The sequence below is a fragment of the Triticum aestivum genome, chromosome 5D, assembly GCF_018294505.1.
Source record: "Triticum aestivum cultivar Chinese Spring chromosome 5D, IWGSC CS RefSeq v2.1, whole genome shotgun sequence".
Lineage (NCBI taxonomy): Eukaryota > Viridiplantae > Streptophyta > Magnoliopsida > Poales > Poaceae > Triticum > Triticum aestivum.
The window spans coordinates 380,104,117-380,125,444 of record NC_057808.1 but is presented as its reverse complement, the minus strand read 5'-3'; the positions used below and the strand labels follow the sequence as shown (position 1 = coordinate 380,125,444).

At 46.3% G+C, this 21,328-nt stretch overlaps 1 protein-coding gene across 1 annotated transcript; it reads left to right on the top strand.

The window, feature by feature from the left end:
* Positions 1-10,845: 10,845 nt before the first annotated feature.
* On the top strand, positions 10,846-12,500 carry LOC123125009 (uncharacterized). Its single transcript, XM_044545555.1, has 2 exons — positions 10,846-11,225; positions 11,809-12,500. Exon 2 carries the CDS (start codon positions 11,858-11,860, stop codon positions 12,251-12,253), a length of 396 nt encoding a protein of 131 aa, XP_044401490.1. The 5' UTR covers positions 10,846-11,225; positions 11,809-11,857; the 3' UTR covers positions 12,254-12,500.
* The last annotated feature ends 8,828 nt before the right edge of the window (positions 12,501-21,328 follow it).

Genomic DNA, 21,328 nt, shown 5'->3' with positions numbered 1-21,328 from the left:
GAGTGCAACTAATTATTTAATTCACAAACATGTTTTAATTTGAGAACATTTTTCGTGAATATTTTTAAAATTTTGTGGACATATTTCAAATTCGTGATTTTTAAAAACTTGTGAACATTTTTTACGTATTCGCAAACATCTTAAAATGCATGAATAATTATCAAATTCACGATATTCTTTCTAATCCATGACCTTATTGTGAATCTGTGAGCATTTTTTCACATCCATGATCTTTTTTTTTCAAATTCATGCACTTTTTCCGAATCCACAGATTTTTATTCAAATTCAGGAATTTTTCTTGTATCCATGAAATTTTGTCAAATTCATTATTCTTTTCCTAATCCATGAGCAGTTTTCAAATTAATGAAATTTCTCCAAATGCACAAAGTTTTGAATAGTTTTTCAAATATGTGAACAATTTTTTTTGTATCGATGAACATTTTTTTCAAATTCATGAACCAAAAAAATGATGCTGGTTTTTCTTAAACCATTAACAGAGGGAGGAAAAACCCAATTGAGCCAACCGGGGGTTTGAAGCGAACTTGCCAAGAAATATCTAGTCGAAAGAGCAATACAGAGCGATATCCATTTTTCATGCCTCGGCCTATGTAAGCATTCATGCGAGCAGTACCTTTTCGAACCGGCGATTAGGAGGTCTCCCTTTAATGACATCATCCAAAGTACCCCTCTCGTTCTTTGGGCCAAGTCGCTACAGAGACACGCAGTTCTGGCACGTTCTTATGACCCTTTCAGGCGCGGCTACGTCTCGCTTATTGCGAGACGGTAGCTCGCGTCACCTCAAGGGAACCCATTAGTGGTCGGACCGGTACTGGTACGTTACCTTTACTCGCTATTTAGTTGGTCCATTTTATCCCTTTTTTTTCTTTGGTTTATATTTTTTGAGATACTATAAATACATCTTAAAAAAATTCTTTAAATTTCAAAAACTTTCATCACACATTTACAAACTGTTCATGCATTTCAAAAATATATTCATGACAGTTTTAAAAAATACAATGTAAAAAAACGCATGTGTATTTTAGAAAATTATTAGTGATTTATTTTTTTAAAAAAGTGTTCGTGCGTTTAAAAAAATATGTTCGTGCCATATTCAGAAAAGATTTACATGCATAAGAAAATAGCCGTGTTATTTATAAAAATGTTTTGTACCATCCAAAAAATGTGCATGTCATTTAAAAACTATTCTGACAATTAGCAAATGTTCGTACGTTTTAATAATTTTTTTGGCATTTATCAGTAATGTTGAATGTATGTTAAAAACGTATTCACCGTGTATTAAAAAATGTTGAACATGTATCTGGGAAAAGTTTAACATGTATTATAAAATTCTTGAGCGTGTACTAAAAAATGTTCAGTGTATATGTGAAAAATGTTAAACTTATATATGAAATATGTTAAACTTGTATTTAGATAAAGCTCGGAATGTATTTTTAAAATTAATAAAAAAGGAAAAAGGCAAAGAGTGAAACAAATGAAAATCGGAAATAAGCAGAAAACCAGAAGAAAAGTAGAATAAAAAACAAACAAAGACCCAAAAGAAAATCCATGAAGATACATAGGAAAACACAAACAAAAACAAAAAGGGTGAAAACCCGCGCGAAGGTAGAAAACCGATTGGCAGCAGTACACATACAAGGTTTCCAAACCGTGTGGTTGGACCGGCCCACTCAGATAAACTGCCTGAGGCGAGGATATCTTCCGAATTAGGCGAGATAAAGCGGACCTTTCGGCGCCTCCATCCAGTCCAGTCCACGCACGACCGACCAAACGGTCCACGCGGACCGCAGCAGAGCAGAGTGGCAGCAGCAAACACGCGACACGCTTCCGCTTTCCTCCTCGTGACCACGAAGCGGACAAAAGGCTGACGCTCGAGTTCGAGACCACCGTCGTGGCGACCGGGCCGCCGGTGGAAGGATCATTGAAGCCTTGACCGGCGACCGCCCGTTAACTTCCCCCGGCCGGCTGTCTTCTGAGCACACGGGCAGGCGGCGGCCACGAGGGAGTACCACATACGGCAGCACGCGTGTGCAGACCGCGGAAGGGATGGGTCATGGGTGGACGGTGAGTTAATTTGCTACCACGAAAGGGGCGGAAGCAGCGGGGCGCATGCGTTGGCGCAAGGCTGCCTGCCGGCGCATGCAGACGCCCCCGATGCCGCCTGCCGCGCCGGGCCGAGCGCCGACCCGATGCACTCGGCTCCCGTCGGGGAACGTGCCGTACTCGCTGGCACGTCTTCCATGTCGTCGTAGGCACAGCTGGACGTGGCTGCGCAGTGCTACTGCGCGCAGCACCGGCCGAGCTTAATTTCTTGCTGTCTAGTGCGCGTCAGAGATGGTAGGAGGAACCCATGCACGGCGCCCGGCCGCGTTCACGCTTGTGCGGGAAGCTGGCCACCGCCAGCCACACCGCGTGATGATGGTCGAGCCTTTGGTGCGCCTTCCGTCAGTTCCACGCCATCTCCATGGCCGCCCCGGTCGCTGGCAGCCGCTCCAATCGGCGTCCCCCTTTTGCATGAGTTTTTTTCCTTCGCTAGGGGTGGTTGGCCGAGTTGGATACAAGTGGTTTAGTTTTGTTGGGATCTCTTCTCCAAGGGATCCGGCTTGCCTGCTCCCTTTCCATGCTCCCATCCGTGCTTCCATTTCATTCTACGGCTGTTTTTTTTCCTTTTTTTCCTTTCTAATCTAATCATCTCCCCCCGATTTTAAGGAGGTGAGGCCAGCCTTATTTTGTTCCAATCAAATGAAGCCACGTATGCGGAAGCACGGATGGGCGCACGCGTGGGGAGCAAGCAAGTATCGTCCGCGTGTTTTCTACCGAAAATGCTAAACTCATGGGCATTTTACTTGCTTTTACGAGGCCTTTCCTTAATTCTCTAGAACCCCCCTGAGTTTCAGGTGGATGGGGCCCGTTTCTCTCCCTTTTAATCCAATGACAACTCGCCAACTAATGATCACCCCGTAACACCCCCGTAAAAGCCCGTTGATGTAGCATTACTGGTTTTCTACGGGTCGACTACACTATTTTTGCTCTTCACATGGACAGATCAACCGCTCGAAGCCGGGTTTTTTTTTCATATTGAGGCACTTCGGTTCTAAAAATATGTAAAGATCGTCTTAATTATCTAGCTTAAATATCAAATATTATGCCCTGGGCCTATCTACACCATCAACCCACGCAATCCGGCCGAAGAACAAAGACGGTGTGAGGCGTTATCTTATTGATCTATACACGTTGCTAAAAAAACAATCTATACACGAGTATCACGCGCTGATTGGGTCACCGCTTAGTACGTACCTTTGGTGGGAAAGAAGATTAGAGCTCAAACAGCGAACTTTGTTCCTTCTTTGACTCCAAAGACAACCATTAAGGTAGAAGGAGGACATCGTTCACCTTTGATAATTGATACCCCCCCAACACACACCCCGCATCGTCTCCTCTAAGGCAACTCGGGGGCAAACCCTAGCCGCCGTCTTCGTTCCCCCTCTCCCTCTCATGTCCGCCGCCACCAGAGGTGGCCTCCGACGCGATCACGTGGCACTGATGAAGGTGGCGGCGGGGAATTGGCGGCTCCACCCCTCATGGAGGGCCTTAGATCCCAAGGTGGCGGCCCTGGCCGGAGGCGCTCGGTGTGGCTTGAGCAGCAGGCTGCGCTGGCGGGTGCAAATGGGTCGTCCCTCGGCTGTGCAGGCAGCGGTCATCGGCTGCGTGGGCGGTGGTTCCTCACTGGCCTCCCCCGATTCCCGGTGTTGCTTTTCCCATCGCTCGATCTACTTCGCTCCAAGCCATCTCCTGCTCCCGGCTGCCGTGGTCGTATTCCTCATGCACTGGCTCTACGGATCTGGTGGGAGGACGCGAATCCGGAGGAAACTTCTCGTCGGCGAGGCGGCCAGATGGAAGTCGACACCTTTTGGTGATGATCCCCTTCCTGGAGGCTCCGGTGGGGATCCTCCCCTGCCCACCCCCATCCTTGAGCATGGGTGAAAGGCGTTGGTCCCCTATTCTGGACGACGACGGCGCCGTGGTGTCATGCTCCTTTTCTGAAGGTGTCGGTCGGGACCTGCTAGGCGGTGGGGGAGTAGTGGTGGCTTAGTGGCGGTGTTGTTGGCTTGTTCTCATCTCCGACAACTTGCTTGACTTCGGTTGGTGCTTGGTATTGCCCCTTTCGGCCTGCTCCATGGATTGCGCCTGCGATCAATAGCTCTCGCCAGGCGTGGTGCCTTTTCGATGCCGATGACGATGCCCATGTGACAGGTTACTCTGTGCTTGTAGTTTTGTTTCTGTTGTTCTCCTTTGTCAGCTTGCGAACCATGGCTCTTGGTTCTGGGGAGCCATTCTACCGACCACCAGCGTAGCACCCATCAAGCCTGGGTGAAGGGTAGTAGCCCTTTGCAGCGGTGGACATTGGCATCGGTGCTTCGAGCTCTCGCCCGGTTTGTCACTACCTTTGAGTTTGTGTTGTATTGTACCTTGTATCATTTTATCCGTTTCATTTTTATTTTCTTTGTATTGTGTTGCTTTTGTAATCATGGCCGGTTGATGGCTTTGTTATTCAAAGCCAGGAAAGGTTCGAGCCTTCTCTCGGGCTCGGTCTTCGCCTTTTCTCTAAAAAGGGTGGAAGGATGGTTCAAGCCACCTGTTTGGTCTGTGACGTGGGCCTCCCTCATCAGCGGCGACGAGAGCAATGACTATGGGATCTATTCTTGCGCACGTCACTGGCTACCCAATGTTTGACTCCGTTCGTTCGTTCGTGTATGGAGCGGGACGCTCTGACGAGTGGGGGATGGAAGGATGTGGTGCTGCGGTGTGTTCCACGGCGTCCGGCATCGCCAGCCCACACAATGGCTACCCATCCCACCCCTGCTTGGCTTCAGGGTACATGTTGTGGAGATCCTTTTCGGAGCTCTTGTATTTAGAGAATGGTCACCGTGCACGCGAGTGCCACAATTTTTGGCGTCCACCTAGCTCGTTGTCATGCCTTTCGTGTCATTCATGTCCCGCCTCGGCATCTAGCACCGCCAGGCTCTGGTTTCATGCGAGGGACCGATGAAATCTGCACTCCCCTCTAAGGTGCTTCGTTGATGGTTGTGGGTAGCAGTCACCTCTGGTACTGCTCGCTTGGGATCCCCGTCTGATGTGGTGCTGCGGTTTTTGCTCTAGTAGATCAGCCCGAGCTAGCGAGGCTGGCTGGCATGGGCTGGGAACTTTCTAGAGTAGGCAGAGGTTGCTCTGAGCAGGATCTTCCTTGTGTCGGCTATGTTGCAAAGCACTGACGTCGTCTCCTCCTATCATGTCTGGTGTTGGCTCCGCAGAAGACAGAGGGACGGAGCTATATGGTTGTTTCCCCCCTTATGTTGGGGATAATTCACCGTCAATGTCTGCCTTGCCCCCTGTGTTGTCTACCTCTAAGGGCGAGTCTGTCACCGTCCTCGTGGCTCCGGTGCAGCAAACCATGCCTGAACATCGGGAGCTATATTTGAGTCCTATGATGGTGCATTCGGTAGTGACCTCGTGCGAGGGACATGATTCACCTCTGTTATGTGAGCAACTAAAGGCACCCGAGTCCATCGTGTCGGTAGTATGTGTGGTTGATGGTGTTGTTGCGGTCGGTGTGTTGGCACCTACTCCTGAGAAGCTCTAGAGCTAAGCTTGGGGGAGCTGACACGTCTCAAACATATTTGCTTTCTCAAACACTTTTGCTACTATTTGACCCCTAATTTGTATGATTTGGATGAAACTAACCCGGACTGACGCGTTTTCAGTAGAATTTCCATGATGTTATTTTTGCGCAGAAATAAAACTGCTCCAAATTGGACGGGGAATTATTTTAGAAAATAAGAAGATTTACGGAGCTGAGATGGACCATATGGGCCCCACCAGGCCTCCTCATGGCTTGGTGGTGAGACCATCCGTCGGCCGCGCCTGGTGGCCATATGGGCCCCCCGATCACCGCCTTTCGACGACTCTTTCGCCCAAAAATCCTATATATACCAAAAAACGCAGAAAATCAGCGGCGCATTTTATGATACGGAGCTGCTATCACCCCATGTTCTTCCTCTCGAGATCCGATCTAGAGTATGATTTAGGCTTCAGAGAGGGGGATTTTGCGCCATCGTCATCGCCACCTCTTCTCCAACAACAATTTCAAGAAGCTCTCATCCATGTGTAAGTCATTTGTAAGCACATGGAGGTAGATGGGGATTGGATGAGATTTCTTATGTACTCCCTCTGTACTGAAATATATGTGGCTGGAGTAGCTGAAGGTACAGAGGGAGTACTCGATATCCGATTTGGTATGGCTTGATGTCTAGTATCAACTATGTTCTGAGATTGATGGTGTTATGACTTTGCTATGTTTAATGCTTGACACTAGGGTCGAATGCCATGGTTTAGATCTGAACTCTCTATGTTTTCATTAATATATTTGTTTCTTGATCTTATCTGCAAGTTTTATACACCTCTTATTGTTCTGAACCCGTGACCCTAAGGTGACAATAATTAGGATATCAATGATTTATTGATTGTTAATGTTTTGGTCTGGTTCTCTACTAAAAGAAGCACATTAATTACCCCAAATTTTCATTAGGACCCCGCTGCCATGGGAGGGTTGGAAAGAAGATGTTGTGTAAGTTCTTATCATAAACACGTACAACCACATATAAAATACATGCTTACATATGATTGATGAATTGAAGCTAGTTCATTATCGCTCTATGTTACGACTATTACATAATGAATCTCGTCGAAACAAAACCCACTGTCTACTTTCATGCCTACGCTTTTCATTACTGTTGCTCTCTCTCTAAAATTACTATTGCTGCAGTCTACTACTCCCTCCGTCCATAGTTATAAGATGTTCCAATGTCTTTTCTGATTCGGACATATTTAGACGCATTTTAGTGTTCTTGTTCAATCATTTCAATTCGTATGTAGTCGATATTGAAATATCCAAAATGGAGTACTTTTCTGCATTACTGTTTTTGTTACTCCCTCCATTCCTTTATATAAGGTGTATTTTATTTTCAAATGTCAAATGAGTTCATGTTTGACTTGGTTTTTAGAAAAATATATCAACATCCACGATAAGAAATTTATATCATTTGATCCATGTGAAAAGTAGTTTCATATTTTATCTACTAGGTATTGCAGATGTTGTTATTTTATTCTATAATCTTAGTCAAACATTCAATAGTTGACTTGCATAGAAATCAATACACCTTATATTCTGGACCGGAGGGAGTACTATTTTGTTGCTATTATCATCATATTACCGTGCTACTAATTTTTTTTGCCAAGCAAGTTATCTATCCAGATATTGTTGAATTGACAACTCAAAAGCTAAGGCTTACAAGTATTCTTTGGATCCCTTTGTGTTGAATCAATAAATTTGGATTCAAATACTTTCTTCGAAGACTGTTGCGATCCCTACACTTGTGGGTCATCAGTCGTCGCCACAACTCGAAGAAAGACGTCACCGAGGATGATCACCTGCAATGAGGCAGGCCAGCAAAGTGCTAGCCCGGCCACATGAGATGTGCCTACATTGAGGACCGCAGTAGCACACACAACAAGAGGAGCTGGGCTACGCCGTCGGGGGAGGGGGCCTGCAGGGGAGTAGCAACCAAGGCCGAGGCCATGCCATGCCGATTCGCACGCCGGACCAGCAAGGGGAGCAGCAGCCGGAAAGGAGCTCTCGAGCCGCATCGAGAGTGGATCTTAGGGGAGGAAGACGCAACACGCCGAGAGGGACGAATCTAGACCTGTGCATGGGCAGCCCGGCCCGGAGGCCCGAGCCTGAAAGCCCGGCATCCGGGCCGGGCTCCATTTTCCCGCCCGAAGCCCGGCCCAAAAGCCCAAAAATGCCCGAAACAGTCATAAATCTATATTTTATTCGAAATATAGGTATAGTTTATTATTGTAATACCCCGAATATAATTATTTTAATTGAAAAATGGCACTGTTCATGTGCTTCGGGCCGGGCCCGGGCTTGGGATTTTTTGCTTCGGGCTTTACAAAGCCCGGCCCGGGGTTTGATCAGGTTTAGACGAATCCGTCCTGCCGCCACCCTCCCCAGGCTCAACACTCCTTCGCCGGTGAACCCTCCAGTGGCGGCAATGCGAGGGGGTGTAGGGTTTCCGCGTTGCGCCTTGGGGAGGAGTGTGTGTGTGTGTGTGCGCGCGCGCGCGGTGGGGGGGTGCAGGATACATCTTGTCAGCACTGAAGCTGATGGTCGTTTTCAGTTGGCTTGCCATAGGCTTAAACTGAAACCAAACAGTCGATAGTACAATCCTTGGAGGCCGGGGGGTGCACGGGACGGCCATAACTACGGGCGCGTTTGGTTACCTGCATCGGTTTTACCACTTTGCATACTTGTCCCAGTTGGGCCTGACTGAGCATATACAGGCTAAAAACCAACATCTGCATGTTGATTGGTTGCTTGCATTCCCTCTAGCCTGAATGTGCTAAAACGAAAGGCCTGCTGTTTGGTTGCGGACTTGTTTGAGGGGAAACATAAGTCCGATTGTTTGGTTACATCCAGGACAGTTGTGTGGTAACCTCCTACTCGATGTGGTGAGGTTACCAAAGTCACACATGAACTAGTAAGAACTAAACTAGTAGCGAAAGAACAATCTTAGGTACAAACATAAGTCTTAACCACGCAGAACAAGTTTTAAACCAACATAGTACGATAAGTTCTAAACGAAACCGAAGCAGCAAGAACAACCAAGGACTGGACCATAGGAGCTCAGGCGGTCGCGGCGAAGGCATTGCCGTGCTCCTTGCACTTGTGATCACCTCCACGCCCTCGTCGTTGAAGACGATCACCTTCATGGTGTCAGGGGACATCAACTTGAACATCAGCATGTACCCGATCATGATCTGGTGAACGACGGTGAAGGTGGCCCAACCCTGATCAAGGGTGACCCTGCCATAGATCACCCTCACCGTCACCCTCCATGCGCAGCCGGTGTTCGTCTTCAGCTTGAACTCTGTAGGGATGGCGGGGAAGTGCTTTGTGAAGTCTAGAGGCAATGACAGACTCTCCAGCCTAGGAGCAAGGATAACCTTGCAGAAGTGGTTTGGTCCTGACTCCTGATGAAAGTGGCCATAGTTCCTCTGCTTGGGGCTTGGGTGATCCGGCACTTGCACTTCGTCCAATGGAGGCACAACCTCCTTGTCCTTCTCCAATGGTGGCACGACATCCTTGCCCTTGTCCATCTGCATTATGAACAATACGCAGTTCAATGGTCAGCATTCATTCATATCGGCCTAACGCTCCTATATTAATCCACCCTACTAACTCAGCACCGCACTCAAACCCCCTCTGTTTCACCACCTCTCCCTCGCCATGAACTCCCACTCCAACCCCAACCCTTTCCCCTGGGGCATTGGATGGAGGGACCTTCTTCCTTGGGTGCTCGCTCGGTGACCGCAAGAAGTTCGAGCAGACCACATAAGTGTGCTCGAACTTCAGCAGCATCGATGACATGCACAAGGAGGCTGATGTTGTGATGAAGAAGGCTACGCCGGACGAGCTGAAAACACTGGTTCGACCCAGCCAAGGGCGCGATGTCAGTGGACATGCTGTGCTGGGCCATGAATCAGGCAGACTCCAGCAACACTCGATGGGCCAAGTACAGTCAGTACAAGGCGCCTCAAGACCAGCGTGCCGCGGCGTACTGGAGTAGTACGTTCGGGTCGCCGGAGTTCGACAACGACGAGGTGCAGATGGTGGCCAGGGTGCCGACGTCAGGCGACCGTGCAAGACCCATCGTTCTTGACGAAGACGATGAGGACGAAGCCAGTGAGGAAGAAAATAAGAATAAGATGACTACGCCCCCCCCCCCCCCGCTCGACACGACTCCAGGGTCGCCGCGGCTAGACAATCCAATCCCTGCCCCCGATGTAATCGAAAAATAACCTATGAGCTGTAGATGCAGAATCGGTTGATGTCAATCCCTACGCCCGATGTGTTAAATCCCCCCTAACTCTTCAATGGCGTGCTCTAATTGAATCTAGCCCGAGTCGAAAGCAGTGAATGTACAGAGAGGACGAGGTCTTACCGCCATGGCCGATGTGCTCCAGTACAGGTCTGCAGTCACTCCGGTGGTTGCCGCCGCCGTCTTGGATCGATTCGCAGTAGAGCTCAGGTGGTCGCCGCCGCCGGTGTGAGTGGGAAGAGGGGAGAGAGCGGTGAGGAGGGGGAGATGAGGGTAATTTATGACGACGCGTCTGGAAACAACAAGACTTCTCGGGACCGCACCCACGCGTGCAACCGCCCACGCCCACGTGCCGAGGGTTGCATCGCTCGGGCCTGGCTGAGGAAAAACGGTCGATTTGAGCGTTCCCAGAGATGCAGGCTCAGAGGTGCTTTAATTTTCATGCTATACAGGCCTAATAGTGAATGCGGGCAACCAATGGCGTCCTAAGTGAAGAACAACAACATCACTCGAGTCGTCCAAGTTGTTGGTTCGTCCTCCGTGCAGAGGACACGGCCGAGTTTGGTGTTTTCCGCCAAGATGGTAAATCCCTTGTCTCTTCCAGCATTTTTCATCCCTCTGCGCATTTCCCTCCAAAACTATAAACAGGGAATCATCAGTGCATCCACGTACACTGCTTCGTCAGGGGACATTTCACATTGGCCTTGTCTCGTCTCTCACGTTGCATGTCCCCGCCGTCCTCAGTGGCCAAGTGTAAACCACAAGCAAAAGCGAGAAGAAATGGGTGGTTTTACCGTGACGCTGCCCCCAGGATGCCCTGCGGGTACATTCCTGCCTGTGCCTCCACGTTGTTACTGCGGTCCATGGGCGGTATAGCAACTCCTCTCTCTCTCTCTCTCTCTCTCTCTCTCTCTGGAGAATAGTGTGACCAGTTCTCCTCTGCCTCTTGGTTCTCTTCTCTTCTCTGTGTGCGCACAATCTTCCACAAAACCTCAGACGCTCCCCACCCACCGTCCGTATCTGCTGCCCATAGTCCATTTGCCCAACAGCATCACCCTGTGCCTCCTCTGTTCTCCGTCTTGTTCTTGCCCGAGAGCAACCGTAGATCAGTCCAGACAAACCATCAAAAAGGCCATAGATCAGTCCAGACAAACCAGCAAGCCTCTGAAGATCTCCTCTTGCTGCAAGAATCCAAGAGAGGGGAGTTTTGCTAGAACAAGTTCGTCGCCTGCCTTGCCTTGCCAGCCAGCCTCTGCGTCGTTGCAGGTTCTTCGTCGTTTCTTTCTCTGTTCTTCTGTTAATCAATCCCTAGTTGGACCTGGGGTGATGATTTGGAGTTCTTGATAGCGCTCCACTAGTAGATATGAGGTTGCTCGCGGTTCTTGCCTTCTGTTTTTGGTTGTTGGATTTAGATGGTACAGTGGTTAGGTTGCTTTGTAGCTGGTTCTCCTTGGATCCCCACCAAGCAAGCAAGCTTTCATTCCCACCTGAAATGTGCCGGAGTCCTTTGATGCTCCTGGTTCTACAGACTGATTTGTGGTGAAATCATCGGAACTCTGGAAGATCTTTTGTGTATTTTACCCCCAACAGCAGATGGCATGCATCTGTAAGAAGGGAGACATCGTTAGATAGCCGAGCTTTTAAACCAACAGCTGCTTAATCTGAACCTTCTCTTAGCCATTTACAGTAGCAGATTTTCAGATGCTGACTGAAAGTCTGAAACCGTCTTCTGCTCTCTTTGTTGACTGAAAATCATGTCTCTTTATACATCAGTTATTTGGTTGATTCTTTCCAAGGAAGGCACCGAGAGGAAAGATGGTCTCACTCGATTTATTTCTGCTACTTGCAGCTCTGCGATTAGAGCTATTGGCTCAGGCTGCGGGCTGCCTGGATCCTGGATGGGCAGGCCTAGAGGTGGGAAGGCCAAGGAATCGATGGAAGCTGCGAAGAACGAGGACGCGGGTAGCGCGGGTGAGGAGGTGATCCCAGCCTACAAGAGGAGGGGACGGCCACAGAAGCTTTTCAAGCACGACGTCGATGAGGAAGAGGATGTCGCCAAGGTTGAAGACGACGGCGACGGCACAAAAGAAGAGATTGCGCCACGCAGGGAGTCGACGGGCGCAGCTGGGAACGGAGGGAAGAAGAGGCGGCGACAGTCGAAGCGCGGCTCGGCGTCAGCGACGGAGGAGAAGGGCGGCGCGCCAGCGAGGGCACCGACCGGATTCCGGCAGAATGGGAGCCGGCGGAAGAACACCCCGCGGAGAGCTGCGGAGGCGGGGGTGGAGAGCAAGTGAGGCTCTGAAGACTGAAGAAGTGTGTGACGTAATGAGGAACTGCAAATGTGACGTAACGAGGAACTGCATAATTGCAGTAGGTTGTTATGTACTAGCTTGAAAATTGCACTATTAGTGGTAGCTTTTAGGTTTATGAGTTACTGTGACATTATGGATTTTAGGGGTTTATGTCAGTTAATTCTATGGACAGTGCTAGTGACTGGCATATGGATTAAAACTTTCTGAGAGAAACTCCATTTACAGTGCACTAATTGCTTCGTTTTTTATGAGAAACTTCCAATCTATTCATCTTCAATCATGGCAGTATAAAGAACAACAGAGATAATAAAAATTACAACCATGTTCGTTAACCATCTAGCGACGACTACAAACACTGGATCGAGCTGAAGACGTGTTGTTGTCATCTCCCCTTCGTCACTGGAGCCGGACAAACCTTATTGTAGTAGTCAGTCGGAAAGTCCGTCGTGCTAAGGCTCCATAGGACCAGCGCACTAGAGCAACAACCATTGCCGATGAAGAAAGGCGTAGGTCAGAAGGATCAAACATGTAAACACTCAAACGAAGATGAACGAAGACCGGATGAAAACAGATCCACCGAAGACCAGCACCGACCAAATCCCGCGAGATCCGATGAAGAAACACCTTTACACTCCCTCTGACGATGCTAGACGCACCATCGAGACAGTGATAGAACGTGGGAGATGTTATTCCTACTAAGTACATCGCCGCTGCCACACAACTCAACCAAGACACTGATTCTAACAAGAACGAGAACGGGTCCCTCCCGCCGTCGGGCGGCCGAGATCCTCTGCACCTCCATGGCTTCGAGGCCATCAGAGATAGGGCGGACCGGCGGCAGCGCCGACGAAAGGAGAAGGGGCTTTTCTTGTGGAGGAGGAAGGAGATACAACAACGCTTAGCCCTATCCACCGTACTATGCTTTCCTGTTCATGACATGCCTGACTAAACTAGCAATTACAGTTTTGTTTTATTCTTAAAGACTTTTTATTGAAAAACTTCTGATTTATTCATCGATAGTCATGGCAATACATAGAACATCACAAGTAACAAAGATTACATCCGTGTTCAGGAGCAAGCGGAAGACGTGCCCCCGTCATCGCCCCTCCCTTAGTAGAAAGTCAGAAAGTCGCTGCGCTAAGGCCCCATAGGACCAACGCACTAGAACATCAACAATCTCCGATGAAGAGAAGTGTAGATTGAAAGTATCTAACCTATAGACACACGAACACAGACGGACAAATATTGAATCCAAGTAGATCCATCGAAAACAAACTCTGGCTGAATCCCGCAAGTTCCCTAGAGACACACCTCCATAGGCCCTTGGACGATGCTAGATGGACCACCAGGATGAGGGCTAGACGGGGAGAATCTTATTCCATCACTAGAGAGTCGTTGTCCTCTTCTTCGTGAGCAGGACACAAACCCTAAATGAACACAAAAAGACACCTAAAAATGGAGTAGGGGCCCTCTCACTGGCAAGACCTGGGGTCCACCGTGCCTCCATGTCTTAAGGCCACATAAAGCCAGGCAGACACGTGACGACGCCGACAGGACACGAGGGATCCCTGAGACGTCTCAAACATATTTATAATATTTGATTGATTCATACTACTACATTATCACTTTTTTATACATTTTATGCCAATTTATATTATTTTCTGGACTAACCTATTAATTCACTGCCTAGTGTGACTTGTTATTTTCTGTATTTTTTTAATTTACAGAAAAATCGAGGTCAAAAGCCCCTGAGGATTAAATACGATTTTTATGGGCACAAAGGTTTTAGGAAGTATCGGAGGGGAACGGGAGGAGCTAAAGGGGCCCCAAACAGCCACCTGGCACGGCTAGGGCCTTGGTCGCGCCCCTAGGTCATATGGGCCCCCTATCCACCGCCTTACATCCATTCCACTGACTAAAAATCTTATAAATAGCAAAAACCTTCAGAAGATTTTTATCCAAAAAAATTTGCCACTGCAAACTTCTATTCCGAGGAGATCCAATCTGGAAGCCTATTCTGGTACTCTGTCGGAGGAGGAATCCATCGTCGGAGACTTCTTCATCAACCTTACTACCTCCGTGACCATGTGCGAGTAGTTCCCTTAAGACCTTAGGATCCATAGTAGCATCTAGATGACTCTCTCTCTCTCTCCCTCTCTCTGATCTTCAATACCAAGTTCCCGTGAGATACCTCACATGCTTGAGATCCATCTGATGTAATTCATGGATGTGTTTATTGGGATATGATGAATTGACTCTTGATGATCAAATTGTTCATTGCATTCAATTGAATCTTTTGAGTCTTCTTGCTGTATAATTGAATAACTTTGTGTGCTCTCCGATCTATCTATCATTTTTGGCCAAGTTTGACGGGTTTATCTTCAGAGTGATTTGTGCTTTGTAGGATAAAAGTTGGTGTCTCTTCATATTGATTGATGTTTTACTGTCCAAATTATGCCATCATACTTATTGCAATGCTCTATTTCTTATAAACTTAATACCTTGAGATGCATGTTGAATATCGTTCTTGGGATGGATTATTAGCAGTAGATGCAGTTGGATTAACGGTCTACTTATCACAGACGTAATGCATATATGATATTATACCATTAATGATCATAGTCATAAATAAAAAAATTGCAATTTAATCACTACCCAATCGTAATTTGTTCACGACACCACACTTGTATCCTTGAGAGAGATGTCACTAGTGAATCTATGCCCCTGAATCTATTCTCCTTTACTGATAGCTTTAAAAAATTACTATTTTTATTGTACTATTTTACCTCCCTACCCATTATCATTACCACTTGCAAGTTAATCTTGTAACTAGCAAGACAAGAATCTTGACGACCTTCTTCTTGTGTTGGGGACAAGCTTGTTTGGTTTTGTGTGTACAGATACCAATGATTTTTTTGTTGGGGAACGCAGTAATTTCAATAAAATTCCTACGCACACGCAAGATCCATCTAGGTGATGCGTAGCAACGAGCGGGGAGAGTGTGTCCATGTACCCTCGTGGACCGAAAGCGGAAGCGTTTAGTAATGCAGTTGATGTAGTCGAACGTCTTCGCGATCCAACTGATCCAAGTACCGAACGGACAACACCTCCGCGATCTGCACACGTTCAGCTCGGTGACGTCCCTTGTACTCTTGATCCAGCTGAGGCCGAGGGAGAGTTTCGTCAGCATGACGACGTGGTGACGGTGATGATGAAGTTACCGACGCAGGGCTTCGCCTAAGCTCTACAATGATATGTCCGAGGTGGAAATCTGTGGAGGGGGCACCGCACACGGCTAAGACAACTATCAACTTGTGTGTCTATGGGGTGCCCCCTCCCCCGTATATAAAGGAGGGGAGGTAATACGTCTCTGTCGTATCTACTTTTCCAAACACTTTTGCCCTTGTTTTGGACTCTAACTTGCATGATTTGAATGGAACTAACCCGGACTGACGCTGTTTTCAGAAGAATTGCCATGGTGTTATTTATGTGCAGAAACAAAAGTTCTCGGAATGATTGAAACTCCATGGAACTTATTTTTGGAAAATATTAAAAATACTGGAAGAAGAATCCACGTCAGGGGGGCCACCACCTGTCCACGAGGGTGGGGGGCGCGCCCCCTTCCTCGTGGGCCCCCTGTTGCTCCACCGACCTCAACTCCAACTCCATATATTCGTGTTCGGGGAGAAAAAAAAATCAGAGAGAAGGATTCATCGCGTTTTACGATACGGAGCCGCCGCCAAGCCCTAAAACCTCTCGGGAGGGCTGATCTGGAGTCCGTTCGGGGCTCCGGAGAGGGGAATCCGTCGCCGTCGTCATCATCAACCATTCTCCATCACCAATTTCATGATGCTCACCGCCGTGCGTGAGTAATTCCATTGTAGGCTTGCTGGACGGTGATGGGTTGGATGAGATTTATCATGTAATCGAGTTAGTTTTGTTAGGGTTTGATCCCTAGTATCCACTATGTTCTGAGATTGATGTTGATATGACTTTGCTATGCTTAATGCTTGTCACTAGGGCCCGAGTGCCATGATTTCAGATCTGAACCTATTATGTTTTCATGAATATATGTGAGTTCTTGATCCTATCTTGCAAGTCTATAGTCACCTACTATGTGTTATGATCCGGCAACCCCGAAGTGACAATAATCGGGACCACTCCCGATGATGACCGTAGTTTGAGGAGTTCATGTATTCACTATGTGTTAATGCTTTGGTCTGGTACTCTATTAAAAGGAGGCCTTAATATCCCTTAGTTTCCGCTAGGACCCTGCTGCCACGGGAGGGTAGGACAAAAGATGTCATGCAAGTTCTTTTCCATAAGCACGTATGACTATATTCGGAATACATGCCTACATTACATTGATGAATTGGAGCTAGTTCTGTGTCACCCTATGTTATGATTGTTACATGATGAACCGCATCCGGGATAATTCTCCATCACCGATCCAATGCCTACGAGCTTTTCATATATTGTTCTTCGCTTATTTACTTTTCCGTTGCTACTGTTACAATCACTACAAAACCCAAAAATATTACTTTTGCTACCGTTACCGTTACTTCCATATTACTTTGCTACTAAATACTTTGCTGCAGATATTAAGTTATCCAGGTGTGGTTGAATTGACAACTCAACTACTAATACTGGAGAATATTCTTTGGCTCCCCTTGTGTCGAATCAATAAATTTGGGTTGAATACTCTACCCTCGAAAACTGTTGCGATCCCCTATACTTGTGGGTTATCAAGACTATTTCCTGGCGCCGTTGCCGGGGAGCATAGCTCTATTCTTTGAGTCACTTGGGATTTATATCCGCTGGTCACTATGAAGAACTTGAAAGACGCAAAAACAACAATTTATCCCTCAACTACGAGGGAAGGTAAGGAACTGCCATCTAGCTCTGCACTTGATTCACCTTCTGTTTTGAGTAAGCTTGCAACACCTAAACCTGCTTCTGCTATTAATTCTAATATGTCGCATGTTATTGATGATGCCACTCCTGCTATGCATGATACTTATGATGAAACTACTTCTATGCTTGATACTACTGTGCCACTTGGTGAATTTCTTGATGAACAACTTGCTAGGGCTAGAGAGAATGAAATTATTGAAACTGATAATATTGATGATAGTGATGATGAAGACTCTGCCCCTAATAAATATGAATTACCTGTTGTTCCTGAGGGTTATGATATGGATGAAGAAGGTGCTAGAGCTATTTTAGCTTGTAATGATAGATATGATCTTAAGAAGTTATTAGCTAAATGGAAGCAGCAATCTCTTAATGCTAGAATGAAACCTGCCCCTGCTTTTGCTACTTCACCTATCTGTGTTACTGATAAGGATTATGAATTCTCCATTGATCTTGATATAATTAATTTGGTTGAATCTGATCCTTTTTATGGCTATGAATCTGAAACTGTAGTGGCACATCTTACTAAATTAAATGATATAGCCACCCTGTTCACTAATGATGAGTGAACTCGCTACTTTTATATCCTTAAAATATTTCCGTTCTCATTAAAGGGTGATGCTAAGATATGTTTTAATTCTCTTGATCCTGGTTGTGTGCGTAGTCCCCAGGATATGATTTATTACTTCTCTACTAAATATTTCCCTGCTCATAAGAAACAAGCTGCTTTAAGGGAAATATATAATTTTGTGCAAATTGAAGAAGAGAGTCTCCCACAAGCTTGGGGGAGGCTTCTCCAATTACTTAATGCTTTGCCTGATCATCCTCTCAAGAAAAATGAAATACTTGATATCTTTTATAATGGACTAACCGATGCTTCCAGAGATTACTTGGATAGTTGTGCTGGTTCTGTTTTCAGGGAAAGAACACCGGATGAAGCTGAGATTCTATTGAATAATATGTTGACAAATGAAAATAATTGGACACTTCCGAGCCAACTCCTGAGCCTATTCCTAAACCAACTCCGAAGAAAAGGGGAGTTCTATTTCTCAGTCCTGAAGATATGCAAGAGGCAAAGAAATCTATGAAAGAAAAAGGTATAAAAGCTGAAGATGTTAAGAATTTACCACCTATTAAAGAAATACATGGTCTTAATTTACCTATTTTGTCCAAACTTCACTCCCTGAAATATCATTATCCTTTCCATGGGTCAAGTATTCTTCACAGGGTACTACCACCCTTAAATGAAATTCACAAATCCATCCATAGACCATATTTCTCATATCCTCGAAACTGGTCCAAAATCTTTGTTCATAGAGTAAAAACTCACATAATACAACATATGAAATCATAACACATTAACTTTATTGATTTCATGAATTCATTACAATCTCTGAGCACCCATTACATAACTCAACTCATCGAACTTATGAAAATAAGATTGCTTTCTACCACTCTTATTATCCATATCAAAATCTCAACTACTCAGCTCCAGCTTTCTTCTGATTTGAACATTCCCTAGAAAAATGTCCTGCTTCCTTGCAGCGAAAACAAATGTCTCGGGGCTTCTTTGTGATTATGTAGGCTCCTTGGATTCTAGGCTTCTTCTCTGGACATTTATTGGCATAGTGACCTAAGGTCTTGCACTTGTAACAAGTGATCTGACTCAGGTCCTTTCTTGCAGAAATTGGGGTGTTCTGGGTATGCCTTCGTTTTCTCTTTCTAGATTTCTCTGTAATGATCAGAGCTTCTATTTCCTGAGGGTCAAACTTCACTTCTATTATCGGGAAGTCTCTGAGATACTCTTGGCTTTCCTTCATGCAATACTCTGAAAAATGTCCTTCTTCTCCACATGAATAGCAAGCTTGGGCGAAAAATCTGTTTAGGCCTTCACCATTAGGGTCTTCAATAACTTCCTTCATCGCAGGTTCTTCTGAATTTTCCCTGAGGGTTTCTTTCATGGCTACTTCCTGCTGCTTGGTAATTTCTTGTACCTTGGGGTAAATATGACACTGAGCCGGGAAATGAGTAATTCCTTCACACAGGAAACAAGTAACCTGCCCAGTCGGGCATTCTTCGGTTGGGTGATTCTCCTCACAATGAGGGCATCCATCCTTGTGTTCCTCCTGGGTGTGTCCTATTTCTCTGCAAATCTTGCATGCACAAGGTTTCTTCTTCGGGTTATCATCGTGCTTCCGGATAAGACGAGATCTTGTCAGAGTCTTCTTGCAAGTCTTTGCTCCATTGCATCCTTGTATGGCTTGATGCATTTTCCACCAGGTTGCAGCACTCTCGGTAAAATACTGAATAGCATCTTGAACCTCGTACTTCCTTGAAATCATTTTTTCCCCGAAGTGATCCTCCATGTTTTTAATCCATAGCTCTGCCTTCGGCTGAGTCATCGGTCCAAAGAATACTAGTCCTTCTTCCTTCCTCATCTATTGGGTCCAAGGGCTTTGGGGTGAGATAAGAGAGAGGTGGGGAGGGATACACACAATACAAACAATAGTTTTGAAGAAACCGGTTTTATTTTTTGTGGCTGTCGGAAAAACATCAAACAAATGACAGCTCACAAATCGTCGCATCTAACGTAAGTATATAACAGGAGTTTGGTCTTCTAAAGGTCAAATAAATCTTTAGTCTTCAAATTCTTCGAGTCTTCGAAGTCTTCAAATGATGAAATCCTCTTTACTCTGAAGTGGTTATCAGTTGTCCGATATCTAGTCCTTCATGGAGTGGCTTCAGCTGATCCTCCGAGTGGTCAAAAGGGGATGTGGTATGTTCTAACTATTTGAGGTAAGAGGGACTATTTGATAAAATCAGAAAAGGTGAGAAGTAAGGGTCTTTTTGAAAGCAAAGTTTTAGATATATCCTGTCATAGGGGCTTTCCGATTTCTAGGGTCACGTCCTACAGTCAACATGTGCTCTGATACCATATCTGTAGCGACCCGACCTCAGACGGTCAAGTCTCTGTGTATCTGTGCCATCCCTGGATCAACATGCTGGCACACACAGTACATCAATGTATATATCAAAGTGCAATCACATGTATAAATAACGTAAAACTGATATATACCTCATAATACTCAGCGGAAACAATTAAACAGGTGTGGAGTCCCATCAACGCCATCGGCAGGTTGAGTGTAGACCGTAACCCTGTACCGTACTCTTACTCGTCGGAAGAAAGTATCTGCAACATGATACGTTGCAGCCGTGTAGGTTAGTACATTGAATGTACCGGCAAGATCACTGTAATAAAAACAGATGATAAACTATACTATATGCAATATGGCTTTGTGGCTCTGTATCTGAATTTTGTTTGCGTAAAAGCTGGTTTTATTTTCCCTACATCAAAGGAATTAACCGGAGTCTGTACTACGGAGTTTCCTATCATGACATGGTTCCGCCAACCGATGTCTCATGGCCCAAATCATCATAAGTTGCCCACAATTATGTTATCAGTCCGATGTTGAGAGTTCCGAGATAGATCCAAGTCCAGAGGCTCAAATTGTCCGTAACCGGGGACACGGCTAATCGATTAGGTTTTAAACCCTCTGCAGAGGTTTGTACACTTTCCCCGCAAGATTCGATCCCTCTTTTTACGTTCTCGCACTTCAGGGTGTTTGAGAACAAGATGACCGAAACATGGTCTTCCAAAGAGTTCCTCTGACCACTGTCCGGTGCTCATCCAATCCTACCGTAGTTCTACATCTGCTAGCACCGTCCCAGCCAGAGTCACAACTAAGGTCAACCAAGCCAGAGCCCATAGTGACTTGCGGTTGCACAGGTAAGCTTCCGGGCATGAAGTATTCTTCCGTCTCTTTGAGTCTGGGTGAAGCTTTCCGCAAGATGTCATGGCGCTTCTCCATGCATCCCGGCCATCCACTGGTTTCTCCAGGGTGCCCGTCAACCGTCCTTCACCCAGTAGTGTGTATTGAATTCTTGTCTCGAGTCTTGAAGTCTTAAGGCCTTGAAGATGCAGTCCTTGCAGATGCCATCATGGAGTTGTCGTCATTGACGTAGAGTCCTCCTTCTTCACACCACTCTCGTGCACTCATACCAAACCCCGTCTACTATAGCGTAGCATTAAAATAAATAACGTCCCGGGCTTGGTAACAGGGTGATGGGTTCCTACCTCATGCA

Coding starts and splice junctions, on each gene's coding strand:
- LOC123125009 (XM_044545555.1), top strand. CDS start 11,858: ATGGGCAGGCCTAGAGGTGGGAAGGCCAAGGAATCGATGGAAGCTGCG.